A 13856-nucleotide genomic window follows, 5' to 3' on the forward strand; every position below is an offset into this window, starting at 1 on the left:
AACTCAGGTCCTCCTGAACCCAGGGCCAGTGCTCTATCCACTGCACCACCTAGCTGCCCCGTACTCTTATATTTGTAACCGGCAATACCTCCACAAGGCCTATATCCCAAATCAATATCAATGAATATGTCAATGAATAAAGAAAAGAACCTACAAAAAATTTATAACAACTCTTTTTATAATGGCAAAGAATTGGTAACTATGATAATTTCCATTAATTAGAGAATGGCTGAACAAATAATGGCTATGAATGAATTGAATTCTACTATGCTGTAAGAAATGATGGCAGGGGATAGTTTTAGAAATATTTGTATGAATTGATACAGAGTGAAGGGAGAAGAATCAGAACTGTGTCTGCTATAAGACCAACAGTGTAAAAATAAATAACTTTGAATGATTTAAGAGTCATAATTCTGTAGAATTGAAGATGAAGAATTCAGAATGAGATGTATATACTTGAATATGGAAAACAATTTCTTGACTGTGAATATATATATATATATATATTTGGGTGGGGCAAAGAGGGTTAAGTGACTTGCCCAGGGTCACACAGCTAGTAAGTGTCAAGTGTCTGGGCTGGATTTGAATTCAGGTCCTCCTGAATCCAGGGCTGGTGCTTAATCCACTGTGCCACCTAGCTGTCCCTGTGAATATAAATATAAATATATATATATATATATATTGGCAAGCAATTGGGGTTAAGTGACTTGCCCAGTGAATATATTTTTTACAAGAGTTTTTTTTCCTTGTGCTGGGGGGTGGTTTAGAGATTTTAAAAAATGGTTGTTAATTGAAAAAAATCTAACAAAGATGGTTCTATGTGGCCTTAACCTACTTAGGATCTTTCAACCCCTACACAGTTTCCCAGACTGTTCCCCCTGAACAATTTCATGTCCATCTCAATTACTATCTATATATTTTGTATGCCTATAAAATACATTCTAAATATTTTATGCTCCTGTATACTGATGGACTAACTCAAAGAGTTACCTGTTTACCTGTGTGATGTTTAAAATCTAAATTGTGGTTGCCTTAAATTAGAAGCTTCAGCACCAGTCTTTGGGCATTAAACATTTATTAAAGGCATACAGGTATTCACATGGAGTTCAGAAAGTTAAGAAAAAGAAGTCCTACCTAGCCTAGAGTTCCAGCCTGGTTGGGTTCTTCCTCAAGTCCTCCTCCACGAGTCTGCTTTAATCAGAAACTCTCTAGCAAGCTGATTGTGGAAGCTTTTTATAGGTCTGGAACAGAGGCAGTCCTTACACACTGCTTCAAGCTGATTGGTTGGTGTCATCCAAATCCATTGGTTTTGAAGGTGTTCTCAAGTTGAGTTCACAGTCTAGCTTCTGAGAACAATATCTTCTTAAGGGATAGCCAGGTGTGATTACAATCCAATTAACTTGAAGTAGGCTTAATCAGCAGTCAATCACTCTCACTTGATTCAATCAGTTTAGATTAATCTCCAGGTGGGTCTTTGAGTATCTGCTAAATCCCATTATTTCATCACACTTGCATATCATAATTCTAGCAATGTACATTTTGATCCATTTTCCCCTAGTATATACATTTAGAGAGATCACTTTTAAATATCATGGAATTCATTGTGAAGGTTCTCTAACATTACAGACATTGATTAAACATAATGCTATTCAACAATGGAAGCATTTAGAAAACCTTGGTAACAATTCTTCTACTGAAATTGTGTGTGTGTGTGTGTGTGTGTGTGTGTAATAGCCTTTATGACATCTAGTGAAGCATTTAGATGAAAATATCTCTGTTCAATGGTCTCTTATTAATAGCAGAGCACTGAACAAAGACTGAAAGTTGTGTTTGTTTTAGAATGGGTGTGCATTAGACATGCCTTGTTTAAGGAGGGCCTTTAAGGCTGTATTTTGTACTACCAATTCTAATGAACTTTAGAAATCAGTGAATAACAGACTTGGTAGGTTTTAAAATTTTTTTATACTTCTCTTTTAGTTGTATTATTGTTGAAGATATGCTCTACTTTAGAAAATAATATATCTGTTCCCTTTCATGGGACCCTCACTACAAGCACAAAGTAGTCTAGAAAAGATTTAACAGCTATGGGCAAGTGGGTTAGTAATTTATTTTTCTTTTTAATAAATTGCTCTTGATATCTTTTGCTTTTACCTGGCTATATTTTCCCCTGTATCCTTCCACCTCACCTCTCTCCCCTTCCAAAAGCCATATTCAGATTAAGAATCTTTTAAAAGAAAAAGTAAAAAGAGAAATAAGATAAAATTTTGCAAAATAAATCAATACTTTGAGGGAAAAAAATCTGACAGTGTATGCAATGGTACATCCTTGAGGACTCCCCCTTCTGCAAAAAAATTAGAGTAGGAAGAAGTGTCATTATATCTGATCTTGGGAACAATGTTCTTTTAAATTTTGCAATATTTGTTTTTATATTTTTGTGGTTATTTTTTCCATTTATATTGTTGTAGTAATTTTTATTATTTTCTGTTCTGTTTACTTCACTTATCAGTCACAGCTATCATTTCATGTAAGTTTTTCTATGCACAATACTATTTTTATTACATCCATGTATCATAGTTTATTTAGCAGTTTCCCAATCGATGGGCGTCAACTTTGCTTCTAGTTCTCTGCTACACCAAATAAGTGGTGCTGCTCAGAGATTTTATTGTGTATGGAGACATTCTTTTTGTCAGTAAGGGGTATGACTAGCAGTGGAGCCTCAGGATTAAAGAAATATAGCCATCTTCTCCACCTTATTTTTATAATTCCAAATTGTTTTGCACAAACTTCTCCCCACTTTTCTATGACTAGGGCCTGTTATACAATATTGACTTTACCTGGTATTTTGTTATTTTTGCAAATTTGCTGTGTGAAGTAAAACCTCAAAGATGTTTTGATATGTATTTTTCTAATTGTTAGTGATTTGGGGGTACTTATTTCATATTATTATTGATAATTTTCATTTCCTTTTGAGAAAATTCCTTCATATCCTTTGATCACTTTTATCTATTGAGGAGGCTTTGAGTCTTATAGTGTCAGATTATTATTTTCTATTGTGTTCCTTTTATTTGGGATTTTCCTTTCTTTGAGGTATCTTGAGAAGTGAATGATTTTAAAATTGTGTTAACTCTAGCATAGATTTCTTCTGTGTGTATTTGTTATTGACATTCAATGCTTCCTAATTTCATCTTTGAGGTGATATTGCCACTTCATCACATAGTGCAGGACTACACTGTGGTCTACTAATCCTAATAGGGTGGCTTCATTTTCATCATCAGTGAGAAGAGATCACTATAGAAATACCAGAAGGCCTATTTCATTTTTACTATTTCCTTTTATTATTTATTATATTTTACTAATATAATTATTTTATTATATAGGCATAACATTATAACTATTTATTATCTTCTTACCAGTTTTATCTGTAAAATATTCTTGAGATCCTTGACTCAGTTGCTACCTTGGAAGCTTCTTTTCAAAATCTATCCATTATTTTTTGACTTCTTTCTTCTCCTTCAAGGGCATTTATCTTTAAGACAGAAAGGGTAGAACAGCCAAGAGAAAATTAAGGGGGCAGTTAGGTGGCACAGTGTATAAAGCACTGGCCCTGGATTCAGGAGGACCTGAGTTCAAATCCAGCCTCAGACACTTGACACTTACTAGCTGTGTGACCCTGGGCAAGTCACTTAACCCTCATTGCCTCGCAAAAAAAAAGGGGGGGGGAGAATATATCTCATAACTGTAGCTGCAAGAGGTATATGATGTGCTCCTCTTCTTTAATATCAGAGGCATATCAATTTAGAACATACTATGGAACATGGTATAAAGTATTCATCAAAGTTTAATTTCTGCCAGATTTCATTCTAGGTTTTCTAGCAATTTTTACAAAATAGGGGGTTCTTTCCTAAGCAATGGTTGTTTTTGTTTGTTTGTCAAACACTACGTTATTAAGTTTAATTGTTCTGATTCTCCCTTATCTAGTCTGCTGCATCCATCTACCTCTCTATTTTAAAATCGTTACCCTATGGTTTTGATGATTGCTGCTTTATAATATAGTTTGAGGTCTAGAAGTGCTATTTCCCCTTTATCCTTTCCTGTTTGTATCTTTTCCCTTGATATTATCCATCTTCTGTTTCTCCCAGTTGAATTTTGTTACTATTTTATTAAGTTCTATGAAGTACCCTTTTGATGTTTTGATTTGTACAGCACTAAAATGTAAAATAAACCGTGGTAATAATGTCATTTTTATTATATGGGAATGGCCCTTCCCCGAGCACTGAAGAATCCTCTAGCTATTTAACTTATTCTCCATTTCATTGAGGAGGAATATTTTGTAATTGAATCTATGCAAGTAATTTGTGTGGTAGATTGATTCCTGGATGCTTGGTGGCATGACTCAGAAGTTTTTCTATTCTGCCAATTATTTCTGCTGAGCAGACCATAAAATCTGCTTTTACAATACTTAGCTCTATTTTAAGCCAAATCAGGAGCATCTTGCTATGGTTCCATGCTCTCTTGGGAATCTACAGGTTCCTCTGCCTCATCAGGTATCAGTTCATTTTGCTTTGTCTTGCAGTATTTATTCATAGATGTTTGGACTCTTTTAGTTCATCCGGAGAATCTCTTTCTTTCTTTTTTTTTTTACTTCATTTTTTTTTTTAGTGTGTTTTTTGTTTTAATTTTTTTTTCTGGGCAATGAGGGTTAAGTGACTGGCCCAAGGTCACATAGCTAGTAAGTGTCAAGTGTCTGAGACTGGATTTGAACTCAGGTCCTCCTGAATCCAGTGCCGGTGTTTTATCCACCACGCCACATAGCTGCCCCACTATTTCCTTTCAATATTAATATCTTTTGTGCGGTTTTATCTTCTAGGTTTAAAGTCTCTAACTAGAGTTTTCTTTTTTCTTTTTTTTTTTTTTTTGCTGGGCAATGGGGGTTAAGTGACTTGCCCAGGGTCACACAGCTAGTAAGTCAAGTGTCTGAGGCCGGATTTGAACTCAGGTACTCCTGAATCCAAGGCCGGTGCTTTATCCACTGCGCCACCTAGCTGCCCCTAGAGTTTTCTTAGTTCTGAGATATTTGGTAATTTTGGTTTTTTAAATGTACATTTTCTGATTCCTCCTTTGATATCAGTTTCTCTGGGAGCTAGAACTCAAAACAATCTCAGCTTCCTCCGTTGCAGGGCAATTCTATTTCTGCACCAAGTTCCTTTTGGTAGTAGAGCAGTGGAGTACCATGAAATCACTCAGATGCATTCTGTTTCCAGTTTCCTCTTTTCCTCAGTTCTGTGGATGAATTCTGCTGCCAAGGCTTCCTGTTTTCACATCCTTGTCCCATCCAGGAGAACCTTCTGTCTTTTGGTATTCCATGGCATTGGTGTATGTATTGTCGGGGTAGAGTTAAATTCCTTTGCAAACTCCTGAGTTTGTGAGTGGTGAAGGATGAGGTGCTAAATAAAACAGCATGTTAGGGTTAAGAGATTACCAGCCTTCTTTTCTGTTAGTTCATTGGATTGTTACCTCACTGGGTTCTTGGTGTCCCAGGCAATGAAGGTAATTTAAATTGTTTTATCTCTTCTACATAATTACTATTTTGTCGAGGTTTGAGAGATTGGGAAAATGTCTGGTCCTCCATTTTGTTGATTGCATTACTCAGAAGTTTTGAGCACATGATTTATTGATACTTTTTATCTATTATATAAGTGACGCTAATAACTTTTCATTCATAATTCCAAATTGATTTCCAAAATAGTTGGACCAATTCATAGCCCCACCAAGAGGGTTTTTTGTTGTTGTGGGGTTTTTTTGCAGGGCAATGAGGGTTAAGTGACTTTCCTAGGGTCACACAGCTAGTAAGTGTCAAGTGTCTGAGTCTCGATTTGAATTCAGATCCTCCTGAATCCAGGGCCGGTACTCTATCCACTGTGTCATCTAGCTGCCCTCTAGGGTTTATATATCTATATCTATATCTATATCTATATCTATATCTATATCTATATCTATATCTATATCTATATCTATATCTATATCTATATCTATATCTATATCTATATCTATATCTATATCTATATCTATATCTATATCTATATCTATATCTATATCTATATCTATATCTAATCTATATCTATATGTGTGTGTGTACATAAAATTTTATGTTATTTCTTTTGTGGACACATCTAATTGTTTGGATGAAAATTTTCCTTGATATCTGCCACAATTTGCCTCTATAGCATTTGTCCATATCCTGGTTTTGCCCTCTGGAGCCAAGAAGAATAAGTCTAATCCCTTCTTACTGTTATAGCCCTTCAAATACTAGAATGCATCTTCTCTTCTCCAAGCTAATCATACCCACTTCCTTGACTGAGTCAAGGCTCTTCACCATCCTTGTTGGCCCACTTTGTATCAATACTCTACAGCTTATCAATGACCATCTTAAACTATGAAGTCCAGAATTGAACATAGAACTCCAAGAGAGGACTGAAAAAGATAAAACACGGAAAGGCTACTACTTCTCTATTCCTGGAATCTGTGGCTCTATTAAGGTAGCCCAAGATCAACTCAACTTTTGTGGGTTGCCACATCACACTGCTCACTTGTATTAAGATTACAGACACCTAAACCCCTCTCCCCCACATCTTTCTCAGAACAACTGTTGTCTAACTTTGACTCCTCCATCTTGTACTTGTGAAGCTTGGCTCTTACCAAATGTAAGAAAATATATTTATCTTAATTGAATTTCATCTTATTAAACTAACTTATTATTATTATTATTATTATGCTGACTCTAATGTCCTTTTTGTTAGCTATACTTCCCAGCTTTGTGTCATTTGAAAATGTCACAGGCATGTCATATATGCCTTTACCCAAGTTACCGATTAAGATGTTAGTACAGAACCAATTCCATATCCCTTGGCTATTAATAAATTACACTTGAAGCCTCCTTCCATGCTGACACTAAGCCATAGATAAGTTTCAAATCCTTCTATCTATGTTGTTATTTCTTCATCTTCTTCCAGGAATAGCATGATAAGTTTGATCAAAACTTTGCTTAAGTACTAGCAAACTGCATCCATAGCATTTCTCTAATCTACTAATTTAGTAGTCCTGTCAATAGAGAAAACGGGGTTAACTTGGCATGACTTGTTCATGATAAGTCATACTGGTTCTCTAACTACTGCCTCCCTTTCTGTCCTTTCTCCCTTGCTTTAATGATCATTTCTAGAACTGAACAAAGTCACGCTTTCTGACCTGAAGCTTGCAGACTGTGTATTCTATTCCATTTTTTTGGATAACTGCCATAACATTCCAATCTTTATATTTCTTTTCTAACCTTGTCCTTCTACTTTTTCCCTGATCTCTTATATATCCCTGAATGAGTCAGAAATTATATAAACCAGTTTTTTCTGTATATGAGGTCCTCTTGACTTGAATTAATCAAGGGCAACTGGTTCCTCTCTTAGTATCTTCTCCAGAATCCACTCATGATTGCTTCCCTTCCTGTCCCCTCCTGTGTCCATATTAAGTGTAATATATTTTGACACCACATTGTATGTTTATATATAATTGTGCATTCAACCCTCCTTTGTGTGCTTCAGACAATACTTCTTCCATGTATTTGTATACTCTTCTTTTCCCACACCCCAGTTTTTAAGATTAGTAAATTCCATCCCCTTTCTCGTTTCTTTACTAGAATATTCCTTTCTCTCTCCCTTTGCTTTCCTTCCTCAAAACCAACAAAACACAACAAAACTACCCCAAGCATGTAAGGTTTATCTCCTTGAATCTCACAGTTTATAACACCACTATCATCTGACTGTCAAGAGAGGAACTGGAACCATATAATCTCATGCCCTCTTCAGGGAACTTCTCTCTACCACTTATATTCTGGACTTAATGCTCTATAGTTATTATACTCTGCTCTCCTGATAGTTACTTCATACCAGTGATTCAGAACTCTAATTCACTGTTCCCTCACTCATATCCACCTCAACCCAATCCCCACAGACTCCAGAGCTGCATGGCCATCTGGAATGCCTACTCCATAATAAACTCATTTCCCTTCACTATTTTCTTTCTCTTTAATTTTTTTTCTTTCTTCTATTTTCTTGCCTTTACTAAGACAAGACCCCTTCCTGATGTCATGGCTTCTTTGCTACCTTCCAGTTCTGGCTATACATTTTTTTTTTTTGTGAGGCAATTGGGATTAAATGACTTGCCCAGGGTCACACAGCTAGTAAGTGTCAAGTGTCTGAGGCTGGATTTGAACTCAGCTCATCCTAAATCCAGGGCCAGTGCTCTATCCACTACACCACCTAGACGCCCATTTTCTGATCTCTTCCCCTCCATAAGTCACTAGTCATATTGGGGGATTTGGCCCTTGGCCACTTCCAGAACCTGCCTCAACCACCTTTATTCACTAAGCAATTTCTTTTCCTGTTTATGTAATCAAATTTATCAATCAGTACAAATCCTGGTAGTTGTTAACAAGACATTCTTCTTCCTTCCTTATTGAGTTCAGTGTCTGACTCATAGCTTCTGCAGTATGGTATTCAAGTTGTTTTGACTTATTATAGTCTCCTGGGTGACCTATGATACTTAACTTATCTTTGTGTATTCCATCTTCAAGGACATTCACTTTGACTCAGACAGAATTCACACTTTCTTTTCATAGTAATTGCTTCTTTTCTTTTGCCAAATATTCTTTGACTTGTACTGTGTGTGTGTGTGTGTGTGTGTGTGTGTGTGTGTGTGTGTGTGTGTGTTCCACATCTGTCATTTCCTCTTAGAGCTTCCAGTTCTTTGGAGAAAATTCCTTTTGCATTTTATTCTTTGGGTTTTTTGTTTTGTGGTGGAAAGCATTATTTTCCAACCTAATACCATTCTTTTTATTTTTGTTTTGTAGTTTTATTTATCTTGTGAATGATTCTAGTGTTCCTTGCTGTTGTTTCATGATTTCTTAGAAGTCCACTGAATTCTTTTTTTTTTTTTTTGAGGCAATTGGGGTTAAGTGACTCGCTCAGGGTCACATAGTGAATTATTTTTGATTGAGAATTTTGGGTCTTTATTCATAATATAGTGCTGGTTTCTCTTTGAGCTTTTACTTCCTTTTGTCTTTAGGAATCTCTCTGCTGGTTTATTTGCTTGTGGCCTAGGCTTATTCTTGGGAATTCTCCCTTGAACTCTACTTTTTAGCTTTTCTCTCCAAATCTCATTGATTTGTTTTGGTTTCCCTTCTTGTTACTTGGTACCTCTCCTTCCACAGATCCCTTCTCCTGATCCTTAGTCAGGGTGTCTTCAACCTCTTCTTGTGGAGGTGAAAGCCTAGACTTTTGTTGTTGTTGTTGAGTTGTTTTCAGTTGTGTTCGACTTCATGACCCCATTTGGTATTTTCTTGGCAAAGATACTGGAGTGGTTTGCCATTTCCTTCTCCAGCTCATTTTACAGAAGAAGAAACTGCGGTAAATAGGTTTAAATGACTTGCCCAGGGCTACATAGCTAATAAGTGCCTGAGGACAGATTTAAACTCAGGAAGATGAGTATTCCTGACTCCAGGCTTGGCACTCTATCCACTGTGCTGCTAAATAGAGGAAATTAGAACAGGAGGAATCATTCTAAATTGATTTAAATTTGCTTTTCCTTCAGAAGCTCTTTCCCCTCAGCTGCATCTACGTTCTCCCCCAACCCCCAGCCCTCCGTTAATACTCCCTTTTCCTTCATGTTACTGAGAAGAATGAGGGTGGGGAGATTCACTGGACCTCCATAACTGAGCCTAGAATATAAGCTTTCAACATTATCTCTGATGACTGTACCTGGAAAACAGACATAGTATAGGTGTGGCAACTCTGAGTAGGAACTCTCTGATGTTATTTATTTCATGGAGTTTTTTACGTCATGTGGTGTTTCTGTCTTCTTATTCTGTAGTTTCAGACTTAGCTATTATGTATCTGTTACAGAATTCCTTTTCCTGGCTTTGATGTGATGGATGTTTGTGGGAAACAATTAGACCCACTTCATTACTTTTAAATCACTATCTCAAATACCAGCTATCATTTAATCTAACCTTTCTAAATGAGGAAGCTAAGGACTGGAAAGACTAATTTGTCACCCCATGTCAGAGTCAGGACCAGACTCTAGGTTTTGACTTCTAGGCCCAGGTTATTCCACTCTGCTGTGGAGAAATAAATGAACCCAACCTATTATTAGTACTTTCTGTGTGAAAGAAACTTCTTTTAGAAAGTGATTTTAGGGCAGCTAGGTGGCGCAGTGGATAGAGCATTGGCCCTGGATTCAGAAGGACCTGAGTTCAAATCCGGCCTCAGAGACTTGACACTTACTAGCTGTGTGACCCTGGGAAAGTCACTTAACCCTCATTGCCCTGCCAAAAAAAAAAAAAAGATATTTTAGGTCATCCTTACATTTCTAGCTGATCTTGGTCTGCCTTGCTTATTGTAAGGAAGATATGAACATTCATTTAGTAGAGAGGGTTAGCAACTATTAATATTTGTATAAACAACAGACTTTCCTACATTTCATTATCATGCTACTGGTTTACTCTTCTCACTTTTTTCCCCCATTCTTTCTGACAGGGTTTTGATAAACAAGTGGATGTGTCATATATTGCCAAACATTACAACATGAGCAAAAGCAAAGTAGACAACCAGTTCTACAGTGTAGAAGTGGGAGATTCAACGTTCACAGTTCTCAAACGCTACCAGAATCTAAAGCCGATTGGTTCTGGGGCTCAGGGAATCGTTTGGTAAGTTGAATATTTCTCATCTTGTGGTTTTACTATATCTTCTCCTTGCTCTAGCAAAAAAGCAAAAAAAAAAAAAAAAAAAGCAAAAAAATATTCATTCTGCTGAAGAAATTTTATCTCCCCAATAAATATGAGTTTACTAGTTATTTTTGAAGCCATATAGGAGAAAAGCTATGGCTAATAACTTTTGAGTTCTCATGTTTCAATATTTATGTGGCAAAAAAGTCTTTCTTAGCAGGGAAGTTGGTGATATCATTATACTATTATTATTATTATTATTATAATACAATTATTAGATAAAACAATTTAATTACTATATGATGATTATATAATTATATATTAATGTATTATATAATAATATACATTTTTATAAGAGCTAAATAAGGCCCCTTAGACATATAAATGAGAATTCAAATATTTCTGAGATACTTTAGTCTTAAGCACTACTAAAAAATAAGCCAAGAAAAAAACTCATACCTATTTGGAATAAGGGACATCTGTCAATATGTCTGCCGAAGATTTCTAAAATGGGGAGCTTTTCCATGTGTGAAAAGTACTTGTTTGGGCTTCAAAGTCGAATTTTGCCTCCATGACTCTGGGCAAGTTAATCTTTCAGAATTTGTTTCCTCATCTATAAAGTAAATGGATTAGAGTACATGAACGGCCTAGCTTTGAATCTATGTCTCTATCTGATTATGGAAAGGAAAAGTAGAGTTCTTGCTAAGGTATAACCTGAGTGATTAAAAACCATTGAAGATTCATGGAGTTTCAGAATCAATGAGGACCTATGTCCTCATGTAATCTATTGGTTCTCAAAATTTTTAGACTCAGGACCCCTTTACATTCTTTGGTGTTTGGGGTTTTTTTTGGGGGGGGCAGGGCAATGGGTGTTAAGTGATTTGCCCAGGGTCACACAGCTAGTAAGTCTCAAGTGTCTGAAGCCGGATTTGAACTCAGGTTCTCCTGAGTTCATGCAGTGTGCCCCCCCCCTCCACCTTACATTCTTTCCCCCCGCCAGGGAATGTTTTTTTTTTGTTTTTTTTTTTGTGAGGCAATGAGGGTTAAGTATCTGAGCCAGGTGCCCTGGTAAGGGGACTTAATTCAATAGGCAACTCTGTCCACTGATGCAATCACAGATCCAGACCAGACATAAAAACAAAACTAAACTAAATGACAGGTGACAGGAGCTACAACATGCATTCAATGAAAAGTTTCTAAAAGTTCATGAAAAAAATCTTGTTTTCATGCATGTTTCTTTTGGGCACAAACAAAAAATGGAGAAACTTTTCCCAAACAATATAATATAATATAATAATTGCTATTTATATTCTATTTAAATGTTGTACAAAACAGGAAAGGGAAAAGTATTTTTTTCTCCGAATGGCAGGACATTAATTTTATTTCTGAGAATTTCTAACTTCTCATTATTTTATATAGTAAACTAACTTAAAAATATTCTAGGTACTTTGAGCTTCCCATTACCAAGTTACCTGTCTTATATGAGAATCCTGCTCTTTTCTTCACGTAAATGAATTGCTCACAAAAACAAATTGAATTGCTCACAAAAACAAAGCAAAAGACATTTGATGCTTTGTTTTTCAAACCAACAATGCAGAAACAAATGTTTCACTATGTGAACTAATAAGTCTGTGTGTATGTGTGTGTGTGTGTGTGAAACTGTATGCAAGAAGTATGATGATCAACTAGTAAGTGACCAAGAACCTACTGAACTGATCTTTTTTTTTTTTTTTTTTTTGGTAAGGCAATTAGGGTTAAGTGACTTGCCCAGGCTCACAAAGCTAGTAAGTGTCAAGTGTCTGAGGTCAGATTTGAACTCAGGTCCTCTTGACTCCAGGGCCGGTCAGGACTCCAGGGTGCTCTATCCATTGCACCACCTAGCTGCCCCATATAATTTAAAAAATATATATATATATTTAAAATTTTTCTCAATTACATATGAAGATATTTTTTAAGTTCTAAGTTTTCTCCCACCTTCCCTCTTCTGGAGGCCAAGAAGCAATTTGATATAGGTTATGTGCCATATGGCACCTTACTCTTTGGTGTTTTTTTTTTTGGTGAGGCAATTGGGGTTAAGTGACTTGCCCAGGGCCACACAGCCAATAAGTGTTAAGTGTCTGAGGCTGGATTTGAACTCCGGTCCTCCTGACTCCAGGGCTGGTGCTCTATCCACTGTGCCACCTACCTGCCCCTACCTTACTCTTATTGTAACCATTTGTTGACAAGCTCAGGCCACTCTTGAACCATGAACTAAGCTGGAAGTGTCATTATGTCAGCTAAGAAGTCAAATAATTCTTTCTCTCTCTTGCTGATATTTTCTTTTTTGGCATTTACAAGTAATCTTATCTTGAGAGATACCAAATCAAATAAAGGAAATATAATGTTAAGATGCTTCCATTATTAACTCAAATTCCAAGATTTTTGCCTCAATTTCTTTTCTTTTTGGGGGGGGCAGGGCAGTGAGGGTTAAGTGCCTTGCCTAAGGTCACCCAGCTAGTAAGTGTCAAGTGTCTGAGGCCAGATTTGAACTCAGGTCCTCCTGAATCCAGGGCCAATGCTTTATACACCATGCTACCTAGCTGCCCCCCTTTTCCTCAATTTCTAGGAGGAAATAAATGATATGCCAAAATGCTCATTTTAAAGCAGAGACAATGAATTTGATGATGGCAAATATTTTTGAGTGTTTATAATGCCTAACACTTAGTTGGCCTAAATAAATAAAATAAAGGTTGAATTAATTATTGTTAATTAAATGACATAAACTCCTTAAATAAAATACACTCCTAAAAACCAATTAAGTTGGAAAAAATTCCATTTCCCTTCCATAAAGCAGCTACTTTTTTTCTCAGAAAAACATGAAAGATCAGCACTTCTGTGCACACCCTAAAGAATAGTTTACAAGAGCAATAAAACTATTCAGTCCAGGATTTGGCAACCCTGTGGATATATAACAACATCCATAACATTTTATGAATATTGTTTCACTTTATCCTTTCAACAATGTTGGTTGTTAGACACTATTATTATTCCCATTTTACAAATGAGAAAAAACCCAAGCACAATAGAGGTTAAGTGATTTGCCTTAGAT

At 36.2% G+C, this 13856-nt stretch overlaps 1 protein-coding gene across 6 annotated transcripts in view; it reads left to right on the forward strand.

Annotated features, from left to right (window-relative positions):
- MAPK10 (mitogen-activated protein kinase 10) overlaps positions 1–13856 on the forward strand; it is a 162715-nt gene that overhangs the window by 78664 nt on the left and 70195 nt on the right. For all 6 annotated transcript variants that reach the window (XM_043969846.1, XM_043969848.1, XM_043969845.1 and 3 more), the window contains one exon: positions 10581–10750. In XM_043969846.1, coding sequence (XP_043825781.1) covers positions 10581–10750 — 170 coding nt within the window. The remainder of the gene's footprint in view (positions 1–10580; positions 10751–13856) is intronic.

Source organism: Dromiciops gliroides, chromosome 6 (genome assembly GCF_019393635.1).
Source record: "Dromiciops gliroides isolate mDroGli1 chromosome 6, mDroGli1.pri, whole genome shotgun sequence".
In the NCBI taxonomy this organism is placed as follows: Eukaryota; Metazoa; Chordata; class Mammalia; order Microbiotheria; family Microbiotheriidae; genus Dromiciops; species Dromiciops gliroides.